General features: G+C 31.0%; 1 protein-coding gene across 11 annotated transcripts; it reads left to right on the plus strand.

Moving 5' to 3' along the window:
* The first annotated feature begins 1975 nt into the window (after positions 1-1975).
* Positions 1976-25617, plus strand: LOC129962669 (uncharacterized). Of its 11 annotated transcripts, XM_056076566.1 has the most exons (7): positions 1977-2575; positions 2657-2723; positions 2927-3101; positions 3298-3502; positions 8046-8270; positions 11979-12194; positions 25292-25617. In XM_056076566.1, the coding sequence occupies exons 4-7, from the start codon at positions 3304-3306 to the stop codon at positions 25579-25581; spliced, it is 930 nt and encodes a 309-aa protein (XP_055932541.1). In that variant the 5' UTR covers positions 1977-2575; positions 2657-2723; positions 2927-3101; positions 3298-3303; the 3' UTR covers positions 25582-25617. The 11 variants fall into 11 exon arrangements, with proteins under 11 accessions (XP_055932546.1, XP_055932539.1, XP_055932538.1 ...); XM_056076571.1 differs by lacking the exon at positions 2927-3101 and having other exon boundaries at positions 1976-2723; positions 11979-12044; positions 12148-12194; XM_056076564.1 differs by lacking the exon at positions 2927-3101 and having other exon boundaries at positions 1976-2575.
* Positions 25618-25668: the final 51 nt, after the last annotated feature.

The following is a 25668-nucleotide window of genomic DNA, read 5'->3' on the forward strand; positions in this document are numbered from 1 at the left end:
ATCTGTTCCATCAGTTGCAACCATAGTGCAGCAAAGAAAATCCTTTGATACAGCTGAAAAATTTGTACAAACAGATTTAAGTATTACAGGCCTGTTCGGTGCATCTAAAATCTCTGTTTGAACTCTTACTGATGACAAAATTTGTAATGTCACCCGGCCTTCAAAGAAGAAAAAAAACCAAGCAATATAACAGCATTGATTCTAATGAAAAAGTTTTTGTTTCTGAATTTAGAGATTCAAACACAGTTGTTCAAGATACAACCGAATTACCATGTTCAACCAATCCATTGAGAGAATCCATGTTAACTGATAATTTACGTCCTGATAATGCAGAATCGGATGATTTCGTTGATTATGATCCCGAAGAAACCATTGACGAAGACATGATAAATGACTATAGACATTAGCCATCAACCAGTCGGACAATCATTAATCCACGCTTTTACCCAGTTTTTAAAAAGAAATACACCAAGCATCGATACAAGAAAAAAAGCTAACATTGATTTTTGTATTTGGATTTTAACTGTTGCAAACAACATTGGCATTTGTCAAGAAAACATTACATATGTCACAATCTTTTACCATTCCTTGATTATTTTTATCGCGTATTTCTGATTAATAATATTTGTTAATCTTTCATTGTACCTAGTTTTAGAGATGAATCAAGTTTGAATCATTTAACCATTTTTATAAATCCAATTATAAGAGTTTTAATCCACCATTCGTGCTTGATATATACCATATGTTTGGCGCAGCATAACCAAAATTGGTTTTTGCGCCATAAAACCTCACTCACTCTAAGATCTAAAAAGAAACTAGTAGATATTCTAAAAATAAGAAACTATTAAAGAAAGAAATGCTATCTTTACAGATAAAAATTTTGTCTGAATGTTAACATTTATTTATAACTTGCGATATATCATACCCTAAAATCACCATTTCGTAAAAATTTCGAATTTCTTTATTTTTTGTATTAAATCAACACATTTAAGATTCCAAAAATGATTTAATTTTATTTCTGCGGTAGTTAGAAGCAAAGTTACCGGCAAAACTATAAACCAGAAGCGAAATATTTAAAACTGACATTAACAAGGGGAAAGCACGAGGTTTAAAATTGAGTTCGAGATGAGATTTTGTATAATAGTAGTATATTAGAAAGTTTATTCTTGAAAATATTAAGACTCAATAGCCAACCTTAAAACTTTCAAATTAGCTTATATACTAACAATGTGTTACACGAACCAGTAGTTTAGTGGTTAGGGCACTGGCGTAGCATTCAAAATACCTGGGTTCAATTCTGGACTATTGTTTTTTTTTCTTTCTAAATTATTCCAAAATAATTTATCAGTTTTAATTAATATCTTTTTCATTTTTCATCCAAACATAAATATTTATTCTCCTAATTCTTGGATTATAATTTAATTTTTAGAAAGAAAATTAATTATAAATACAAATGCATTTTTTTAAATATTCAAAAAAAAGGCTTAGGTCACTTTTATATAAGCAGATTGTAAAATCTGCTTATATAAAAGTTTAGTTTTTTTTATATGTATGAGATAATGATTAAAGTATTTGAACATGTAATGTAAAATTAAAAGATGTTTTTAGGTAAAGAAAAGAAATAAAATGTTTACTTAAGAAAAATAATCACTTTTAATTAATGCACAAAAACAATGTAAAAAACTAAACATAATTTAAATCAACAAACTCGGCTTCTAATGAAAAAAAGAAAACATTATTTTCGAAACCAGTTTGCTTAGTTTTCAAAGAACGAATGATATAGTATAGTATAAACTGTTTAGGAAATTTAACCGGAAATAAAAACCGACCGGACCCGATGCCGGGAAGCAAAATGTCGCGCGGCTGTTTTTGAGTATGCCAAGATTTGCGATATTGCGCCAAAAAAGGTATTCTTACTCCCAGATTTCATCTAAGTCATGTGACTGATGTTACGTATACTTGTTTTGACAACAAACAAGCAACTAGCTCTTTTCATTTATATATCAGCACGATGGGAAAAACGCTCGTTAAGCTAGTCACTTTTTTACAATGTGTTTTTCTCGTTATGCGCCTTAGTAGTTGAGCGAATTTTGACGAGTTTCACTATTTTTCTGAACATGAGTAAAGCTCACATGCTTTGTGTAAACACATAGGTCCGAGGAAAGAACGGAACATTGATATTCGTTCCGTCCTCATTGCACAAATAGACTGATCTCCATGCCATTCCGACTAGTCGGATCCGGATATTCGTTCACCTTCGATTACATAACCAAAATACTACTCAGGAGACATCAACCTGATAGTGTTGAGAAAACTAATCATTTCGATGGTTTGATAACTTAACTGCTGTCTCCTCCCACAACATAATTGATTGCCAATCATTGAGTAAAAGAGTGATTTCATTCTATGTTTGTAAAGAACTTTCTCCCTCCCGATAAACAATGGAAGAAACGAAAATGCACCAGCTTTGCTGAGTAATGATTTACTGTAAATAGCTGCATTATATTTTCAATTACATACGCAAAACAATAATCTACATTGCAACCCAAGAAATTATATATATATATATATTAAAGTAAGCATGATTTTTGCCTACTTTTTAAAGGGAAATATTGAATGGCGATATACATTGTTGTTATTTGCATTAAAATTCCAGAATGAAGCAATCCATTGGAAACTATGTTTCTCATGAGGGGAAAGAGCATGGATCAAAAAGCAATAAGGTATTATTTTATGAAATTTGATACGGAACTGAACTTGCGTTAAATTATGAATGATGAGGCATAAATGTTTGCAATGATTTTAAAAGTTGCAAAAGTATGCTGATTTATGTTTTCAATGTGTTTATTTTACTTTTAAGAATAGGCATAGGTATGTTTTACCCATCACTTCTTTTTTTTATTAAAAAAGTTTTACGTTTTTCAAGATCTGTAATTGTAACTCCATATGCCTTCATGGATGGTTAGAAGGAAGGGATTAGAGCTGCAAATACTAGGAAAATGAGGTGATGCACTTTCTTCGCTTTTGTTAAAAATCTCATTAAAGTCTGAAATGCACTTTTCATACACACTTGTGACTGAACTGCATGTGTTAGTCCAAATGTAAGTAAAAGGTTGAAAGGTTAATGAATTATGATCAGTATTTTTTATTTTATTTATTTAGTAAAATTAAACATTCACTAAAAAGTTTATTTAAAAGTGAAGCTTTCTAAATTATTTCAATTTTATAAATTGATGAAATTTATTTCTTACAAACTAACTCACCTAAACTAAAATCCATATTTTCTTTTTAATTCAGGAAATAATGCAGAGTATCAGTTCAGCATTGCTTTATGGAATTTGTTCGACTTCAATGGCCTTCATAAATAAACTTGTCATGACTAGTTATAAATTTGATTTCCCCTTTCTTATTATGACTTGTCAAATGATGTTTTGTATTATCTTCATAGAATTCCTTCGAATGAACAGTGCATTTTACATCCCAAGATATTCTTTAAAATTGGGTACGTACAGGAAGTATACTGATTTTCTTTTTCTTTTTTTACATTTTATTAAATTTAAAAATTATGTAAATAATAGCATATGCTAAACAAAATGCATATATTTCAATAGTAACATAACTAATGAAATTAATATGCTTTGATTTTTGCATACTTTTATTTAACTTGACATTTCATATTTGAAAGCTGAAATTCTACATTTAATTTTTCACTTGTTTCCCAATGTGCTAAGTTTTGAAATTTTTACATTTATAATGACCACATTATATTTTTAGAATACTTTATCATTTAATTATTTTATTTTTATTTGTGGAAGGCACTTATTAGTGAAGTCGGAAAAAAAATTGTTATCTTAACTTCTATAATGTGTGTAAAAGTGATTTTTGAATTAAAACCTGAAAAGCAGAATATTAATTTTTAATATTGTAATATATTTCACCAAGAAATTATAAACAGTATTTTTATATACATTATTTAAAAGTATTTTCAGAATGTATTTCTTGTGATAAATTATTTAATGGATATTTGAAAAAAATTATGCAGTTACTAATAGGATTCTTAAATTCCTGAAAACAGTTTTACTGCAAAATAGTATAAACTGTTTTGATTATAAAAATTCTCCATTTAAACAATTTTGCTATAAACATTCTTCTTTCATAATTTATTCTAATAGACGAATATGTTATAAATATTTTTAACATATTATCTGTGAAGTGGACTGATAGATTAAGTTGTCACTTTTAAATTAACCTCAGAGTAAGATATGCACTTGTCTCATATATTTTCAATGCAAATAATAATAATAATTTATGGCATCAAAATAAAAATGATACTTCAAAACAAATAATTACAACATGATATATATAGATATATGTATAAATTTCCATTGTCAAACTCCTTGTAGTTTTTGTCTGATTATTAGTTATGAATACCTAGTTATGAAACATGCATAATATTATAGATATATTTAAAAAAAACACCAGGGATAAAAAGAATTGGCTATTTTCTTTTGTTGAAAGTGTAAGAATGCATTATTGATAGAGCTCCTCTAAAAAGAATGGAGTTAAAGTTCTTATTCCTATGCAATTATATGATTCAAAAGGACTTAAAAAATCATCATTTCAATAATAATATCTGATTTTTGTGGTATTCCTATGAAGATATTGGAATAAAAATCTTTTATTGCTTAAAGTATAATATTTCAAAAAAGTTTTTATCTGAAATAATTAATATATGAATATTTCAATATCTTATATATGTAAGCATTATTTTTTGTGAAACAGAATGCAGGTGCAACAAGCAGTGAAGAGACTTTGTATCTTAAGTTCATTTTATTCTCTTGCGGGAGGCAGGCATGATTTATTTACAAGAAGGTGCGGACAAGGCATGTCCACTCTCTGGGCGGCACAAAAGCAAAAGTGGGGAAGAAAGAATAAATAAATTATCCCTCGTCTTATATAACATGAGATATTCATACTAAAAATATTTTTTCATAGTGCTAATATATTATTAAGATTCTGATAGGGATTTCTGACGCATGTCAATCACAAGTAAGGGGAACACAGGGATCTTTTAAAAAGAATGTGCTTACTGGACATTTTTCTATCCAGTCATGTGAAAGTGGAAATGTAAGGATTTTTACAAAGTTTCTCTTGAATTAATTAAATAGAAATAGTGGAATCGGATCAGGAAATAAAAGAATATTTTAGAATGAAGTTACTACGGGTTAAATTAAAATAAAATCTTGGAAATTAATTAAATTGAAATTAAGAGTTTAAAATATCATTACAATCCTCCCTCCCCCCCCCCCACACACACACACCGCAATACGTGGAAGTGCATCAGGGCCCTTTGACACACTACCATACCCTACAGTGATGTCTGGGCAAGAGGTTAATATTTAAATGTATATTGAAAGCGACACCTAAGTTTCTCTTACCTTTACATCAATACAGAAATCCCATTCATCATATTACATTAGAAGCACAAAAAGGCCAATAATTATATTTGTGAAAATATTATATGAAAATCTTAATAATCAAGAGTAATAACAAAATATTAAAAATTAAAGGATATTGTGCAAACACTTATTTACTTAGTTACACTTATTAAACTCAATTAATAAACTTAATTTGATGAAGAAATTCTATGGTAGACTTGCTTATATTATTCTTAAATTCTAGAAAGTCTGACTCTACAAGATTATTAAATTAGAAATAAAATATTAAATTATTAAATAAAACATCAACATTGATATGATTTCACCCAAATGAAACATCTGTATAATTATAATTTAAATAAATTATTTTAGCTGTAAATATAAATAGAAGATTCAAAACTTCATGTAAAAAACGTGGACATGAAAATAATACTTGTAAAATTGAATGGTTTCATATAAAACTTTGGGAAATATAAATGAATGTAACATTCAGGTATTTCCAATAAATCATTTGGAAATGATAATAATAATTGCAAAATTCAAAAATATCAAATGAAAAACTTGGAACTAAAATTAATAAATGCAAGATTCAAAGATTTCGAACAAAACACTTGTGAATTAATGTAGCAAACACATGATTCAAAATACTCTTATGATAAAATATTTGGGAAATAATAATATAAACAAAATATTTGGATAACTGAAAAATAAATACGTATATTTGTATTTATAAACATGTATTTTGACACAGTGATGATAGAGGGTAGCTTAATGATTGTCAGAGGTGTAACAATTTCCCCTGAGGCATTTACTTCATTATTCTAATTATCATGTGCCATTATGAAGTATATAAAAATCTTGTCTGTTATTTTTTTTCATTCACAAGGTCTGTATGCATATTAAAATAAAAAGCAATCGGACGCAATAAATACCAGAATATAGTTTAATTACAATCAGATGTGTAACACATTTCCTCTGAGGTACTCACTAAATTTCTCTGATATCATTTGTCATTTTTTTAATTAATTTATTCATTCTTTAATTTAAAAACCTTGAAGTTAGATAAATTTAATTAAATGAAATTTATTTGGGGAAATCATCTTTCTTGATTTTAATAACATGTAAACAAATTTCAAATTCAACAAATTATAATATTATGAATAAATTTTAAATAATAGATATGAAAAAAATTAAAAACATCATAACATTTTAAAAAATAATATGAAAATATCATTTGCAATTGTACTATAATTGGAAATTTCAATTTAAAATAAAAACAAAAGTACAGAATATAAATCTTGACTTTCACTCGATGAGTCAGTTGATGGATACTTTTTTTTAAAACACTATTCACTTTTTTAATTAATCACAAAAGGCAATTTTGAGCACTGGACTGGCACAGTAGACTACTGAAGAGTAAACGGAAGATGAGCAGTATATTTTGGTGATAATGTAAAGCACAAGTGATATTTTGAAATCTGGTTGATTCAGTTTGACTCTGGAGACCACTGGTGAGTAAAGTAGACGATTATTCTATTGTAGTAATAATGTAAAACACAAGTAATATTTTAAGAAGCTGGATGAATCATGGTACACTAAGAACTTCTTGAAGATAAGCAGCACAAATATAAAGGTATTGAACAGCAGAACAGGAATGTCAGATGAGGTCACACTTTACGGAAGGAGTGGAGATGAGCAGCAGGGTAATTCAACGGGAACTGGACCGGACCCTGAAATATGGACGACAGAGGATATTTATTGCATCGGCTGCGTGGACTTTCAGCGTCGCGGGAGACAGAGGTAGTATGGAACCATCTTTGGAGCACGGCGAGCTGCGGAAACGCAATGCAACGACGAAACCTCACCAGCGGGTTTAATTCTAATTCTCTTGAAAATTTTGCACAGGAAACTATCTTTGTCGACTAAATAATATGTAAGCTGTATTTTCTGTGAAGCAGAATGCAGGTGCGACAAGTAGGGAAGAGACTTTGTATCTTTAAGTTCGTTTTATTCTCTCGCGGGATGCAGGCATGATTTATTTACAAGAAGGCGCGGACAAGGCACGTCCGCTCTCTGTGCGACACAAAAGCAGAAGTGGGGAAGAAGCAAGAAATAAATTATCCCTTGTCTTATATAACATGAGATATTGATAGAAAATATACTTTTTCATAGTTTTAATAGGTATTTCTGACGCCTGTCAATCACAAGTAAGGGAGACACAGGGATCTTTTAAAAAGAATATGCTTACTGGACATTTTTCAATCCCGTCACGCGGAGCGTGTGAAAGTGCAAATGTAAGCATTTTTACAAAGCTTCTCTTGAATTAATTAAGTAGAAACAGTGGAATTGGATCAGGAAATAAGAGAATAATTTAGAATGAAGTTACTATGGGCTAAATTAAGATTAAACCTTGGAAATTAATAAAATTGAAATTAAGAGTTTAAAATATCATTACATATATAAGAAATGTATCTATAGTTGCATTTAAATCAAAATTTTATTCTTTTAATTCTCATATCTAGTTACTGTAAAATTTTCCAGAAATATTTGGACTTTCATATCAGATTATTATAATACAAAATTTCATATTTATCATATTAATTTAAGTATTTTCAGGTAAATCATTTCTTTGGCCATCAATGTTTTATGCCTTACATTCCATCACTGCATTGCATGCTCTCAGTGGTATGTCGATACCAATATATGTAGCTATAAAAAGATGTGCACCAATAGTGACACTGTTACTATCTATTGTGCTCCTAAAGAAAGAACTGCCTAGTAAAAAAATAATTTTAGCTGTTATTCTCATTTCAAGTGGATGCATTTTAGCAGGTAGGAAATAGTTTTTGTCTTTAATGTTTAAAAAAGAAATGTAAATCCATAACAAATTATATTCATAAAAAATACACTTCATTAAAAAAAAGCAGAATCATTTTAAATTGTTCATGCTTTAATGTATAATCAAGATCTGTAGTGCCACTAAAAGTTTTTAATAATTGCTCGTTTTTAATGTCCTTATATAAAAACCTTAAAAGTGTTTTTTTTTTCCCATGTACCTATTTTTTTTCTGAAAATAAAAAAAAAATCATATGCCAGCTTTTTCTGATGATATGATTATATTTTCTTAACAATATCTGAGTTTTCAAGGGAAAATGTGGTACATTGGTGGAATGTTAGAGTCCAGAGGTCCATATTAAAAAAATTTCCTTAGTTTAGAGGAATGCTGTTAATATAGAGAAAATATATTTCTTTCATTGATTTGACTTTTTCTTAATCTCCGTTTGCTTATCAAGGTTGAGGTAAAATGTCTCATTTTAGGGATTATTTTATATATTCCTAAACAATTACAAGAGTTTATTTCTAACAGAACTTCAGCTCATTGTTACTTTGATTATTCTTTATTATATTTCAACATTATTATTAGGGAATTGTTTAAATATTTTTATGCATTCGATTCTAGTAAATTAGGCTTTAAAACAATTTGCTAGGAAAATGATTATTCCTAGCAAAATTTAACTTTCAGAAATGAATAAATACATTGAACGGCTGTTTGGGGGTGGAGAAGAAGGTTAAAGAAATTGTTATCAATGACATAAAGAGAAGGAACTTTTAATCTGATTTTTTTTATCTCTGTACAGAAAGAAATATATCTTTAGAAGAGAAATTGCTAATTGAATACAAAGCTAATAGATTTGCTGAACATGCTACGAACTTTTCATTACGGACAAAACCATGAACGTGGTCCCTTTTTTGAGACTGAGAGCACTGTGTAATTTTTATTTTGCAATATATTTTCAAAAAATAGAAGTGAAAGGAACAGATAACCTTTTATGACATATCTAGGAGTCATAATCTTTCAGATAAAAGTAAAATTAACAAAAATCTGTATATTAGATATTTAATGAGTATGGCTGCGCACTCTGCCAAAATTATTCTCTGTAGAGAATGTATAGGAAAATAACATTTTTTGGATTTTTCTCAATGATAGGCTATGGTTGAGAGTTGGAAATTCACTTAGATGCATCATCAAGTGTCATTAGCTCTCATATGGATTAAAAATTGATAAAATCATTGCTACGGCTGGAAGAATGGTAATTTGTTTTATCTATTATCTTAAATATATACATTGTGGGCAAGCAGCTCGTTGCTGAAATCATTTAGTTTGTAAGAAAACTGAACAGTTGAAACTGTTAGGTTATGAAATTTGTAAAAAAAAGAAAGAAAAAATAATCTTTTTATATAGTTAATAAAATGTTCATGATTTTTAAATCTTATATTTGTTTACTTATGTTCTTAACATTTTTTCTTTCTTTCAAGAAATAGAAATGTTAATGAAATGGCAGTGTGATGGTTATATGCACTATCTACCAATAAGTATTTGGACACCCATGCAAATGAGGATATCTGAGGCCCTGATCTATATTACACCTTCTGCACTTAAATATCGTGTAAGAAACAGAATAAGCATTAGTTGCATGAAAGATTCTATGAAATTCAAAACTGTTCTGACTCCGAGAATGGAGTAATTGCCGGATATCATAGAAATAGCCGATCCGTAAGGGATATATCTAGTGAATTAAATATTCCAAAATTCACAGCGGCGTTTGTTGTGACTAAGAAGTAGAAGATCAGTGGTGATTGTTGGAATGTGCTTCAGCCCGGGGGATCCACGAAACTAAGAGATAGAGACCGATGAATGCTGTCCAGAGAAATTTGGAAAAAGCGCATCAAACCAATGGCCCACATACTCCAGGAGTTCCCGCAAACATCCCGGACTGTTATTTCGATAAATATCATCCTCAAAGAAGCATATTGGCTTTGGTTTCCACAGTCGTGTTGCCACCCATAAACTTTTGATTGCAAATTCCATTTATGTTGCTCGGTTGAGGTGGTGCAAAACATATCGAAATTGGACATAGATGAAACAGGTTTTCTGAAGTGATAAATCAAGGTTCAATCTCTACCAGTCAGATGGCAGAGTTTGGGTTTGGCTTATGCATGAAGAGTGCTTTCTGCAAGAATGCATTTTACCTGCAGTTAAGTTTAGTGGAGGTGGAATTATGGTATGGGGATGTTTCTCATGATATGGATTGAGACCTTTATCCCAATTCATAGTAAATTCAATACCGACTCCTACTCCACTATTCTAAACAACAATGTGTTTCCGTCGCTGTGACGGTTTTACGGGTTGGATCATTGATATTTCCAAGATGACAATGCCACTTATCATATTGTGAGTTCCACCATGAATTGGTATGATGATAATGGAGTAAACCAACTGTACTGGTCTCCCCAGAGTCCAGACTTGAATCCTATAGGGAAACTGAGACAAATTGGATCGCCGAATTAAGGGGTGCAGCAACTGTCCAAAATCTGTGAAAGAAGTTATATGTCTTCTCCAAGCTGAGTGGAAGAAAATACCACTATCCATCAGTCAAACACTTGTGGAAAGTATGCTCCTGAGGGTTAAGGCTGTAATTTCCTCAAGTAGAGGATTTACCAACTACTGAATATGAATAAATTGTGTTTGTCTTTCTCTTTTATTACAGGTGTCCAATTACTTATTGATAGATACTGTGTGAGGGGATGCGTGTGTGTGTGTGTATTACAGATAATTGTAGCAATAAAAGTGCTTTAGTAAGATTTTTCATAAAAACCTTATGAAAAAAATAATTTAAATGTTGGTAAAGAATATTTAGTAATTACTGATGATATTCTATGTTTATTTTTATATAAAACTGGATATTTTTTTCAGAACTTCATGCATTTCATCTTAACACATAATTCTGCAATGGAAACCACTATACTAATATAAATTATTATTTTTTCTCTAAAAGTACTTTTTTTTTCAAGATAAAATTTCGTTACTTACCTTGATAATTTATATTAAAATATATTAAATTTTCTTCATTGATTCATGTCTCTTTTGAAGAAGGGAAAAAATTTATGTGTTCAACTTCTTATAAATTCTCACTTACTGATCATTGAATTCTTACTCCACCTACTGGTGTCTTGATTAAGAAATATTCTTAGGGTTTTATTTTCATTCGCATCCCGACTGGAAATTTCATGAGGATCCTAAAATGCCCCGCAAATAGTAAGGCTTGATTTGAGACAGCAGCTGTCCTCAAACTGCCATACCACATCAGCAGAATATTTAATCTTCAACAGATTTATCATACTCCAGACTTTTTAAACTGCAGATCTTGAATGGAATGGTCTTTTTATTTCCTCACATTCCATCCATGAAGCTTATGTTTTTCCTCAAGACTATCATAGCCTAAGTTGTAAGAAATTATAGTATCAGCTTTTCTTCTGTGAAACACTTTTTTCGAAGTGAATTTTTTTACATTAAATTTATTAAATTGAAAAAGAAGGAGTAAAATTCCAGAGCAATCTGCTATTTAAAGAAAAGGAATGTTAAAAAAGAATTCACTAAATTGTAAGGAATAAACACTCCAAATGTGTAAACATTATATATTTTAAACTCTTGTTTAATAAATCAATTAAATAAAAAAATTACTCATTATATTTTTATAGGTTTGGGTGATATAGAGCTTGACATAAGAGCTTATTCATATGGAGCTTTAAGTGTTGTGGCACAAGGTATTTACTTAACTCTAGCACAAAAGAGCTTAGAAGAAATGTCAGCTTTACTTGTTTTATATGTAACTGGCTATAACACTGTTCCATTATTTATCTTTGCTAGTCTCTTTTATGAAACTCAAGAAGTCTTGCAATCTGAAAGCTTTTCAGGTAATACAGAATTATTTTATTTTACATAAAATATATTAACTTAGTAAAATATTTAATAAGGAATTTTGTATATTATTTAAACATTCAATACAATTACTCGTTTCTAAGTTTTGAGGAAATATGCGCTTTCTTGAACCCACCGCGAATTAATAAACTTTTTGAAGCTAATATAAATATTATCAATGGCATTCTAAATTCGTTACTTTTGTTGAAAGAAAAAAAAAAGATCTGTAACATAAAGAAATACATAAGTGTTCAAATAAACAGTCCTATAATAATGAAAATTAAAGGATGAACCGAAAAAAGAAATGTTTTGCAAACGAAATCTATTTAAAGAAGTAATGTTAATCGCTAAATAAATTATTGTTAACTTTAATGTACAAATGAAAGAGAATCTGAACAAAGTTCAATCTGGAAACAGGATTGAGTTCCTCTTCTGTATGTAATGAATCTACATTATGTAGTTGGTAATTTCGATTAAATTATTATAGGCTGAAAAATAAGTTATGACAAAGTTGCATGACCATCTATTTAATCATTCACTCAAATTAATCAACAGTTTTTTTTTTTTTTTTTCCTTGCTTTTCATCAAAAAGAGCTATCATGTTGGAATCAAACTTTAAAAGTTAATATAATAATATTTTATTTAAATAACTTAAAAATTAAAGCAAATAGAGGGACAAAAAAAATTAATAATATAATTTTGGTCTTAATGAAAAAATACATAAATTATGATATATAGCAAAGAAAAAGCAAAAGAATACAAAATTTTTACTAAACCTCATATCTTATTTAAATGTGAAATTGCACTTGGACAAAAAATTATCATGGTGATTCTTACAGTGAAAGAGACGATAGAAATACATTTGCTTAATTTATATCTAAATTAAATATCATAAATGGCATTCTTCATATCATATTACTTTTCACTGGATAAAAGGTGCTTATCAGTGACTTTCAGAAATTTTCAATTAGATTCAATTCTGTTTGGACCAGTCCAAATATTTTTTTTTCTGGTGCCAAGCTTTACCTAAAATGGACTTATACACACATTTTTTTATGGAAAAATCATATATGTTTGTGTAAATAGTTATATAAAGATTTCTTGCATACTTTGATACATATGTGTCTAAGCATTTGAAATAAACTCTAGTACTGGTGAATTTATTCCTGCCCAAGTCATCCCCAACTTTTCTCCATGAGGATCCTTAGCAAAGTACACTGGTTCTTTCTGCAAATCATACCAGTTTCTTCCAGATATTTTTTAAAGGTTCCCTTATTGGGTGGTCAGCCGACCGAAAAACGGGGAATGATCAAGTAATTCTAAGATATCTGAAAATTTATTTTAAAACTGGTTTTTTAAAAGATTTTTATAAGTATTATCTTAGTTGACAATTAGCGTAATTAGTCTGAATAGAATGGAACATCATTGGCAACAAGTGGCAGTCATTTATTGAAATCGAAAACGGAGGCCATTGGCGTTTCTGCGCACACTCCTGGCAGCGAGATATGTACCTGAATTTTCTTGTGTAGAATCGTCAGCGTTGGTGCTTTCAGTTCTGAAATACAACTGCTCTGCTTCTGCTGACTGTTTTGAAACCACTTTCTTCATTACGTTCTTATATTTTATGTTATGCACTTTATCTTGTTTTTATAAATATACATCGTGATTTCTTACATAATGTATATTACCAGGATATTGTTATTGATTCATTGTATTTCGATCCAATCGCGAGTGAGGATGGAATTAGCATTCGTGTTCTTAATCAGAATGATTTAGAAACAATAAAGTTAGTTGTATTAACATTCGGATTGGCAATGGAGAAGAAAGAAAATGAATCACCGTAATTAATTTATTTTTAGATAATAATTTCCAAAAAACTTTTTTTTAGAACGTCAAGTTACGAAATACATAAGAACGGTATAATTAACGAAAATAGTTTTGCTTGTTCTTTCTAAAGAAAATGCAACATAACGGAGGCACAGCTCATATGAATGCTATAATTTTCAGCTTTAATGGGCTTATTTTTAAAAAACTTTTTCATGTGCGTATAAAGAAAAAGTGTTGTTACTGTCAAACAAATCTTCATCTCTAAATTCGAAAAACGTCTTCATGAATTCCCTGAGTCTGAAAAGCATATTTTGGAATTATATGGATCTGCCTGTGAACATGTGACCTCTAACTCACTTTAAGCTAGATGGATGAAATTTTGCATGTGGTCTCTACACCAAATATATAGATTTCTATCAAATTCTGTACAAAATTCATTAAAAGGAAGTCTGTCTATTTGAGAATTGGTGAATACGATAATTACAAAATATAATGAGTTAGATGGATAACATCTGGTATGCTGACTTACCAGACGTTATTAAGTTGAACGGGTAGATAAATATCACATTTTCACTCAAATTCATCTAGGGATTCGACGCCTATCAGTTTGTAAACTCTTCGTTCGCATGCAAACGTTATAAAACACAACAATTTAGATGGGTTATGATCTTTTTATTGTGGTCGCGTGTGTCGCATTTTGGTTTCATTCCGTCGAAAAAAACGTGCCCAAAATGCATATTCATTTTCACAAAGCACAAACATATTCGGTCTCACACATTTTTCAAAGCACATATGTGCAGGACTGAACACTTGTGGTATTTAGGGAGGAGGTGGTGGACTACGCTTTTTTTAAAAGTATACGAGTGTGAATTTCAAGAAACCAGTCCAGCTAATTTCTTTTTCGAACGTAAAGTGGATCGTATTATGAGTTGCGAACATTTGAATTTCATGTTGATAATGCCCAAAATTATTTTAAATTATATATAAAATATTGAATAGCATTCCTTATTAGCACAAAATATTGTGCACTTTCTCCAGGATATTCTAAATACCAGCTAATATCGCGAAGATATCGTAACAATGTTGTTAAGCATTTTGTGCTAATAGGGTTATAATGTAGGGTTAATTTATTGTAAATAAATGTTTGACACAAGAATTAATTTATTTTTCCATCTCGGGGAAATTTTAATTGAATTAGAAAATATCGGAAGTATTGCTTTTTTTTTTTTTTTTTTTTTTTTTTTTGCTTGGGTATGTTTTAATTTTCCGAATATTGGGAAATAATGCAAATCATTTGTAAAATTACGGGATTTTCAAAGTATCATAATGCTAATTTTTCGCTTTGGCTAATGTTGTCCTCCTTTTATTTATTGATAATCCTGTGTATTTTTAAAAAGCTTTCCTTGATAAGTAAAACTCTTCTGAATAAAATAATACTAAACACATTATATTAAAATTTGTTGTCTGATATGTTATACAGATATAATTTTCTTCAATATATCTCATCTTCTCAAAATAATATTTAAAAAAAGAAAAGAAAGAAAGAAATATTAATATTTTTTTATAAGTCCGATAAACGGTCGTTTCCGAAACGCAAGATTATCACATCTTGATGAATGAATAAAATTAGCGCGTTTTCATATTTCTTTGTTAGGCCTTTCTTTTGTTCCATTTTATGCATTTTAGACCGCGGTGGCCTGGTTGTAAGGTCTCGCCTTCGGAACCGGAGGGCTTTAGGTTCTAAACCCGATTCCACCGAAGAACCGTCGTGCAAGCTGGTCTGGTGCACGTTAAACCGTCACGGCCAAACATCCTACCACTGGTGTGGAGAGGGCGGGGGTGCCAGCTCAGGTGTCGTCTTCGTCATCTGAACTGAGATTCAAAATTACGAGGTCCGTCCCAAAATAGCCCTTGTGTTGCTTTAAAACGGGACATTAATATAATTAAACTAACTAACTGAAAATTAAATGCATTTTCTGCATCCCCTACTCAGGGCCGGCCATCGGGGTGGTCCGGCGGGTGCTATACACCGAGGCCCCCACAGTCATTAAGAATTAAAATGTTCTGAATAATAATAACGTTTACACATACTGAAAGTCTACGCTTGTTTCCACGTGGCTGGCTGAACTTCGACTTACGCTGTTATTGGGCAACGATCGCAGTGATACCTACAAACGGAGGAAGGGAAAGGGAGTTCATTTATGAATAAGGAGATCCCATTCAGATATGTTAAGACAGAGCGGATTATTAAGTAAATACGATCCTGTGCTAGCGGATCATATAAACAAAATAATAAATTTGAAAAATAGAATTGTGCATCATTTAGAACATAGTTCAAAAGAACAAATTATCTCTGCATTAGGAAATGAAGTCCTTAACAAAATTAAAGACAATGCAAATGCAGCTACGTATTATAGTATCCAAATGGATTCTATTTCTGATATTTCCCATAAAAAATAAACCAGTCTTTATTAGGTATGTAAATTTTGAAGAAAAAAGATTAAGTATAAAAGACTCAGAGTAGGGTTTATTAAAGTAGTAGGGTAACTGCTGTAGCTGGAGAAGGACCAGCAAAAGCTCTATTGGAAAATATTAAGTGAGCTTGATTTAGATCTCATGATTTATAGAGGGCAAGCATATGACAGCGATAGCATGAAAGGGAAATAGAAAGGTCTATAATCTAGAATAATTGCTCTAAACCCTCATGCAATTTATGTGTATGCCTGGCCTATCATACTCTTTTAATTTATTAATTTGTGATGCCGCTTCCAGGAGTATGTATTGCATATTTTTTTCAGTTATTGCAACGTTTCTGATGCTTATTTTCTGCATCTACAAAAAAATGGGAAAATCTACAAAAGCATTTAAACATTATTCTCAAACCATTATGCGACACTCGTTGGGAAGCCAAAACAGATGCGGTTAAAACAGTATATATACATATATATACAGTTTGAAACAAACTTGTAATGCCCTAGAAGAATTTATTGATGTTTAAATGATATAAGTAATGATAATAAAGCGACATTCGAAGCTAAACGTTTATTAGGTACAAGAAATGTCATTTATTTTATGTTTAATAGTGTTGTTTGCAATATTTTCCAAAATTAACACTATCAATAAACTATTTCAAGCAGAAACAATTGTTCTTGTATCGGCTTTCAATTTAATCAATAAAATTAAAACTGAAATCAAAAATTTATGAACAAACTTTAACACATTTTTCGACGAAGCAAAAGTACCCGCACATAATTTGAATATTTTCCTGAAAAACGAATTCGAAAAAGGAAAAGATTATGTTCCGAAGTTATTAAATAAAAATAAATAAAAACGGTAGAGGAATTTAGATGTTTTTTTTTTTTTTTTTTTTTTTACACTAATTGATACTGTTATTGTACAAATAGAAAATGTGTTTAAAAGTATACCAAATATTATTTCTGATTTCAAATTAATCACCGATATAACAACTTTAGAAGAATATGAATTAGAGAAAGGCAAAGTTTTTAACACATATCTGTGTTAAAAACTTTGTAAAGTTTTATAACACAGATATAGATGAAAACCTAATCCAAGAAATTTGTTTGTTACGGGATTTTATTTTGAATGAAAGAGATGTAAATAACGCACAAGATATATTGCAATGCATATTAAATTATAATTATAATGAATTATTTCTAAATGTACTATGTTAAAACTTTTCTTTACGTTGTCAGTTACTACAGCAAGTGCTGAGCGCTCTTTCAGCGAATTAAAATTAATAAAGAATTATTTTCTGTCAAGCATGTATTTAGAATGCTTAAATGCACTTGCTGTATTAAGCATCGGAAAAGAAATTGCAAAAAATTGTTGTTTTTCTGAAGTAATTGATGTAATAGCAAAAAAAAAGCACTCATTAAATAAATATGCATTAATAATATATGTTCAGATTTGTATTTTTTTTTCTTTGCTTTACAAAAAATTAGGGCCCCAAATAATTCGCTGGAAGTTCTAAAGCTTGGTAAATCTTAAATACCATGTATAAGCGAACCACTGGGACGGATTCTACTCTAGTCGCAAGTAGATCAGATGGTGTATCAACATCTTGATAGAAATCGGGATCGAAAAACAGATCTGCGATTGAGGGTTAGTGAGGGAACATGTAATTTTTCAACATTTCCCAGATCGTCCTTAGAACGATCCATCCAATGATGGCCGTAACCTCATTGAAATGTTCACAAAACGCACCAAGCATACCTCATCAAAAAAAAAAAAAAAAGTCACACAATGATCAGTTGCAGATAGAGAAATGATTCTTAACACAGCAGCAGAAGGTGGATTCATTGTTTCATCTATTATATAGTTTGTATTTTGTGTGTTTATTTTACATTAAACAGTAATATTTCTGCTAACAACAATAAGAAGAATGATTGTTGAAACCTTCTGCATCCAATAACAATTGAAATATAATCAATGATTTTTACTAAGTTAACAATGGAATAAATCTAATAATCAAGCATAGAATATTAGAGGGGGCAAAGAGGGGAGTTTAAATATTTAATTAAATTATGTGGGTTTTAATTTATATATTTTTTCGAATAATAATGAATTCATGTCCATAAATTAAGGATAATTCAGAGTCATGCGGAAATCGAATTCTAAAATACATATATTGCCCGTAAAATGACTACACACATCTTCAAAAATCATATACAAATTGCAGGAAGCCACCAGATGACACTGATAGTACGTCACAATGACGAGAATGTAAGAGAGTGATGTATAAGGAATACAGGCAAAGAAATAAAATTGTTCGTAAGCGCTTTATAAGCCTTTCAGTGCAATAACCGCATAATTATGACACAAAGGATGCATTTGGATGATTTTTTACGGGGTAGAGTTATCGGCCGTCTGGAATGTGGGCGTACCCAGCTGGAAGTATCCGAGGAACTCGGAATCGCCCAGAGTGTCATATCCAGGCTTTGGCAACGATTCCAAGATGATGATAATGTGAGTAGACGTTACAGCACAGGTCGCCCCCGAGTTACAACGCCGAATGAGGACCGGCATTTGGTAGTTACTTCCAAAAGAAACAGACGGAGCACAACATCAGACCTGTCTCGTCAGCTGTCTTCAGCCACTGGTACGACAGTTTCAAGGCAGACAGTGTACAGACGCTTAGGGCAGAGTGGTCTAATATTGCTCGTAGGCCTGTCAGATGTGTTCCACTTACTTGCAACTCACTGTCGTCTACGGTTAGTCTGGAGTAGATAGCATGCATTGTGAACACCGCAACAGTGGGCTTGTGTGATGTTTTGCGACGAGTCCAGGTTTAGCTTGCAGTCTGATTCCTGCCGGACTTCCATATGGAAAACGCCAGGTACCCGTTACCACCAAGAGAGCATCTTTGAACGACACCGTGATGGTGGTGCAGGATTGCTCGTTTGGGGAGGAATTGTTCTATGTTCCAGAACTGACCTGCATGTTCAAATTGGAACCATGACAGGCCAAATCTATCGGGACGTCATTCTGGAACAACATGTACGTTTGTTTCGAGGCGCCATGTACGCAGAATTCGTGTTTATGGGTGACAATGCCCGTCCTTACCGTGCAAAAATCGTAAACGAATGCCTTCGATCGGAGGATATCACCCGTATGGACTGGGCAGCATTCTCACCGGGCCTGAATCCAGTAGAGCATGTGTGGGACATTCTTGGCAGACGAGTTGAAGCTCGTCAATCACCTCCTACATGTCTACCGGAACTTCGGAGAGCATTGCTTGATGAGTGGTGTAATATTCCCCAAGATCAGATCGATAATTTGATACTCAGCATGCCTAGGTGTTGTACGGACTGTATTGCATCGACTGGGAGACATACTATGTATTAACTATCATACCAACCGTGTAATATTAGTTTTTGTAAATAGGTTTTTATTTTTGTAATTTGCTCCAGGGAGCAAAAAATCGCAATTTTTATTAATGATATCAAACATAGCATCTTTTTTGCTCTTTACCTTTTGTTTAATAAATAGGCTTTACAAATAAGTCACATTTGTTTTGTTTCTTTTCCTAAACTTGCATTATCCTTAATTTATGGACATGAGTGCAGATTTTTAATGAGAGATTTAAAACGAATACTATCGATTGAGATTGAAATTGATTAAAATTTGTAAAAAATGTGCTAAAATTTGAGAACAAATTTCATTTTTACTTAATATGTTAACAAATAAGTTTCTGCCCTGTGCTGTATTTGAGGTAAATTGCCAACTCATATTAGTGTAGTAATTAGTTAAACAAAGGAAGCGGAAAGTGGAAGAAAAGCATAAAAATATGATGAAAGATAAAATTCACGCGAAACTAATGCAGAAAAAAACATCAATTCAAGAAGCACCAATTTTCAAAATCCCTTACATGAGCGTTTAGTGCTTCGTAGAATAATGAAGAAAACCGAATATGCATTTTGGATGCTCATTTATCAACCAAATTAAACTCAAAATTCCATACGAAACTATTTTTATGATCAATTATTAGATTAAGTCGCTGTTACTACGCTTACAGGTTGTGAATAAGCAGATCGACAGACGATCAATCCAAATTTGAAATACTTTAGATGTTAAATCGCCGGCATCCTGCCTAGGGGTAGCTCGTCTTCCCGTGATCTGGGCTTTCCGGGTTCGAGTCCTGTTTCGGGCATGGTTGTTCTTCCCCTTGTGTTTTATCTGTGAGGTGTGTGAAAGAGTCCCCCTGTAAAAATGGGTTGTGCAAGCGCGTGTGTGAGTGTCATCTTCATATGAACTGAAAGTCAGACTTCTGCTTTCGGGTGCTGAGGGGTCTTTACCTTCAGAAGCTACGGCACCCCTCTTTCCGTTGTAACGCGGACAGGACATCATCAGATGTTAAGTCTGTGCATCAAATATTACTCATTTAGCGTTCTTCGTTTTGTTGATATCGTGTTAAATTACTTTCGTACCACCGAATTGACAAATTTCCTCTGAATGCACTTTGTTCAAAATTTGACAGAAATTTACAAATCTGAAGTAGAGACCATATAGAAAATTTCATCCATCAAACTGAAAACGCATTTGAATAATTGTGTTTACCCATAGGCGCGATTTTATTTAAAAAAATAAGTTTCTCAGATTCTGGGAGATCTAAAACGTACTATTCGTAAAAATATGGAGTTCGGATTTTTTTTAACTATTATAAGTGTAAACTATAAAAACTATACTTAAACTATTATGTATAAACTATATTTTTAACTATTATAAGTCCTGTCTAGGCACACCGCCAACCCATTCTTATTTCATTGACTGTTGACGATTTTACAGAAAGTTGGCAGGATTTTGTCATATTTTGCAAGTAATTGGACATTAATCTTATGTCTTACCGAACCTTTAATTACTGTGTCTTACTATAAAAAGTAACCAGAAACTGAATTGAAGCTTCAAATGGCACAAATAATGCTCAAAACCTGGAAAGTGAAATGCAATCATTCATTTTTTTAAGATTTAATAATATGAAATGTATTAAATAGAATTAGTATTTGCTAGCTTTTTTCATTTTCTGTTAAACTCATCTTTAATTAAAAATCTGTTTTATACATGAAAAAACAATATTTTGAAAAATGATGATATAAATAATTTATATACCTTCTTCCTACATTTATCCCTTAAGCTTTATACGTGATTTCAGTCTTAAAAACTTAGAAACAACAAATATGCCAGAAAAATTGAAATTTATGCTAACGGAGAGATTATTTAAGGTGTTTGCGTAGCTGTCGTCATGCATTGTCACAAGACACAAAATATGAATTAGAGAAATGTTCCAAAAACTTTGTAAAGTTTTATAACACAGATGTAGATGAAAACCTAATCCAAAAAATTTGTTTGTTACGGCATTTGATTTTGAATGAAAGAGATGTAAATAATAAACAAGACATATTGCAATGCATACTAAATACTAATTATAATGAGTTATTTCTATATGTATTAATTGCGTTAAAACTTTTCTTTACATTGCCAGTTACTACAGCAAGTGCTGAGCGCTCTTTCAGCAAATTAAAATTAATAAAGAATTATCTTCGGTCAAGCATATATTCAGAATACTTAAATGCACTAGATGTATTAAGCATCGAAAAAGAAATTGCAAAAAAATTGTTGTTTTTCTGAAGTAATTGATGTATTAGCAAAAAAGAAGAAAAAAAAGCACTCATTAAATAAATATGCATTAATAATATATGTTCAGATTTGTATTTTTTTTTCTTTGCTTTACAAAAAATTTGAGCCCCAAATAACTTCTTGCACCCAGGCCCCTTTGAAGAGAAGGCCGGCTCTGGAAATATGAGCATGCCTTTCGAACTTCAGAGGCTGGACATCTATTTTCTGAGATAAGAAAATGGGGATAAATTCTAAAAATACCTGTGAGCAGCTCAAGGTCCTACTGTGAAACTGGAGATTCTCCACTGAAAAATCGATTTTGTGATATATTTTTAAAGCCTTGGAAGCCTGATATGCATCTTCCATCTTAAAAAATAATAATGCTGTTTTGTTTGCAGAATAGCAAACTGTAACTGAGCAAGTTATCACTCAGAAATTAATGGTTTATGTGAAACACTGTAAAGTGCAATGAAAAAATATTTGAGTGAACTATCCTAATTTTTTGATTTTAATAACATTTTGCATATTATAACTAAGTAACTCAGTATTGCTCAGCAAAACAAATGATGTTATATATATATATATATATATATATATATATATATATATATATATATATATATATATATATAATAGAAGTTAATACTTTTGAGTTTTGAGCAGCTTTTATATATATATATATGTTACAGTGAAAACCCGAAATCAGTCAAAACGTGAATTAACTAGGGAAAACGCATTTTAACTGACAGCGCTAGGGAGAACGCGTTCTAACTGGCAGCGCCAGGAAGAACCCGAATTAACAAGGAAAGATTTCTCAATAACAGAGCTGGAGATAACCGTTTTATTCGTGTTTTGACTGATTTGCTAGACAAAATTATTTGCATCTATCCAAAATTTTTATATTAAATTATACTTAGTAAAACAGTATTTGGAGGAAAATCCTATAACTGAAGAAAAAAAAAATACTTTATTTGGATATTGTTTAAAGCAGTACCGTTATTACATATTATTTATTTCGACAAGGCAAGCTACTGTGACACTTAGAATTGCAAAGGGAATCATTTTTTATACATAAACATCTCTTTGAAAAACAGTGTTTTTTACAAGAACAGTGGACGAACCCTTCCTTGCCCAATTCCTATAGCTCTTTTTCTTCCTGCTGTTCTCAGACATATTTCCTGATTCAGCACTTGTTTTTTAGTCAAGAAAATTTGCTGCAATACATCGAATTCAGATCTAAAAACCAGGATGTTAAACTTTTATATCAAACTTGCAACCTGAATAGATAAAATCTACTACTATAAATATTTATAAAATAATTTAAGGTTAATATAAATTGAATAAATTATATTTATTGAATAAATACTAAACTAATTAAGTTTAAATACCACTTTTTACCTCGAATACAGTTTGTTTAGAACTCCATCTTTTGAACCAATTTTGTACAGACCATCCTTATTTTTTTCGAGCATTAGACAGATGAGATTTCGCAAATCAGCTTTCGTCCTATCAGTATCTGGAATTGGAACAACCTTACCTCCAATATCAACCTCAGAATGTGTTGTATAAGGATCTTTTTTATTTGTCTGGCTTGCTTTATTAAATTTTCTTTGGATTGCTCTCTAATTAGAAAAATATTGGTCGACTTATTAGCAAGCATATGCTCCCCTGATTGTGCTTGTTCAGTTTCTTGTTCTTCTGCATTCGTATTCTCGAAAATTTTCTGAAGTTTATCTTCGTCTTCGATAGTTTTTATAATATTTGATGGCAAAGTTGAGGTTGTCATTCCACCTCTTGGTTCAATCCCAAACATATTTTTATACGGTGATTGTTTAATTCCTGAATGTAGAGCTCTGTTTTTCATGAATTGGATAAAACGAAACCCATTGGACCACTTTTAGTTCGATTATCCTTCGTCCATGACTCCAAAATATTTTCTACATCTTGGTTGGCGACTGGCTGTGACGAGGTTTCCCATGAACAATCGTCAATTCTGGACAATACGTACCTAACCTGCTCAATATCTGAATTTACAAACTCTCTTCCATTATCAGATTACAGTATGCAAGGAGCCCCAAATATTAAAAAGATTTCAAGACTTCAATGTAACCTCTACCGCTCTGAAGCGGTAGTAGTTACACAAATTTTATTAAATGATCCTGGTAAACCATAATAAACTTAAATTCATTATCTGTTTGAGATTGCATGTCAATCAAATCCATTTGGCAGCGACTATTCATTTCTGAGTGAATGATAGGTTTAGAAACCAAATCTTTCCTTTTCATATTTTTTTCTTTTTTTGACATGTTTCACACATTGATAATAAAAAATTGTATCATCTCAGGGGTTATGTTAGCATATTTTCTTGAAGTTTCCTTTTTAAGTTTTTCTCTACCACCATGTCCTATGGGCGCATGTGCATTTTCGATGACATCAAAAATTTCTTCAATTTGTAATTTGATGGGCTCATTTGAAGAAATCAACTTTTTTATTCCACTGATTTCAAGACTGTCAAACCTTTTTAATCTGCAATACTGAACAGAAGTCATGCTAAAGGCAGATTTTGCTTCTTCGACCTCAGTTAAAAGAGTGTTGTTTTCACCACGTGTAATCACATTAAAATTATTCTGTTTTTTCTGTAACAATTGTAACTGTTCAAGAAATCTATTTTTCCACTTTTTAGCGCAAAAAGCATTAACAATTTCTACACTCATCGTAAATAAATCAACCAGCACAAACACGTTCCAACCAGAATAAAATTGGACAACTTCACTTTGTTTTGAAAATTTCACAAACAAGAAATCTAAATTCGTACGGAATTTACTCGACAAAACCATAAATAACTAGAGAAAATCCGTTCTCCTTAGCGCTGTAATTCGGGTTTTCCCTAGCGCTGTCAGTTAAAACGCGTTTTCCCTAGTGAATTCGCGTTTTGACTGATTTCGGGTTTTCACTGTAACATATATATATATATATATATAATGATTTGATAATTCAAGTGAATTGTTAAACTTACAAGCTTTAACACTTGTTTAAAAAAACAAATAGTCCCATAAAAATAAATGTTTTAAACGTATTGAATAAACTAATTTTATTTTTTATAGAATACTTATACTTTTTCCCTTTCTCTTAGATTTAGGATTCATTGCATATTTTACAATTCAAGTTGTGATTGGTGTCCTGTTAAATTATTCACTTTTTTTGTGCACAGCAAGTAACTCAGCTTTAACTACTAGTTTGGTTGGTGTATTAAAAAGTATTCTTCAAACTACAATAGGTTTTTTCACTTTTGGTGGCATCAAATTTAATGTTATAAATATATTTGGTATTGTTATTAATATGTTTGGAGGAATTATGTATGCTTGTGCAAAGTATACAGAAAAATATACAACTATTGTTCAATCAAATGTAAAACCAATCTGAATTTTTTACTGCAAAATAAATTATATTTAGTTAATATCTATGTAATCTTAAAGTGTGTGAAATGAAAATGTGTTGCATTTTATATTT

The sequence above is a fragment of the Argiope bruennichi genome, chromosome 3, assembly GCF_947563725.1.
Source record: "Argiope bruennichi chromosome 3, qqArgBrue1.1, whole genome shotgun sequence".
Lineage (NCBI taxonomy): Eukaryota > Metazoa > Arthropoda > Arachnida > Araneae > Araneidae > Argiope > Argiope bruennichi.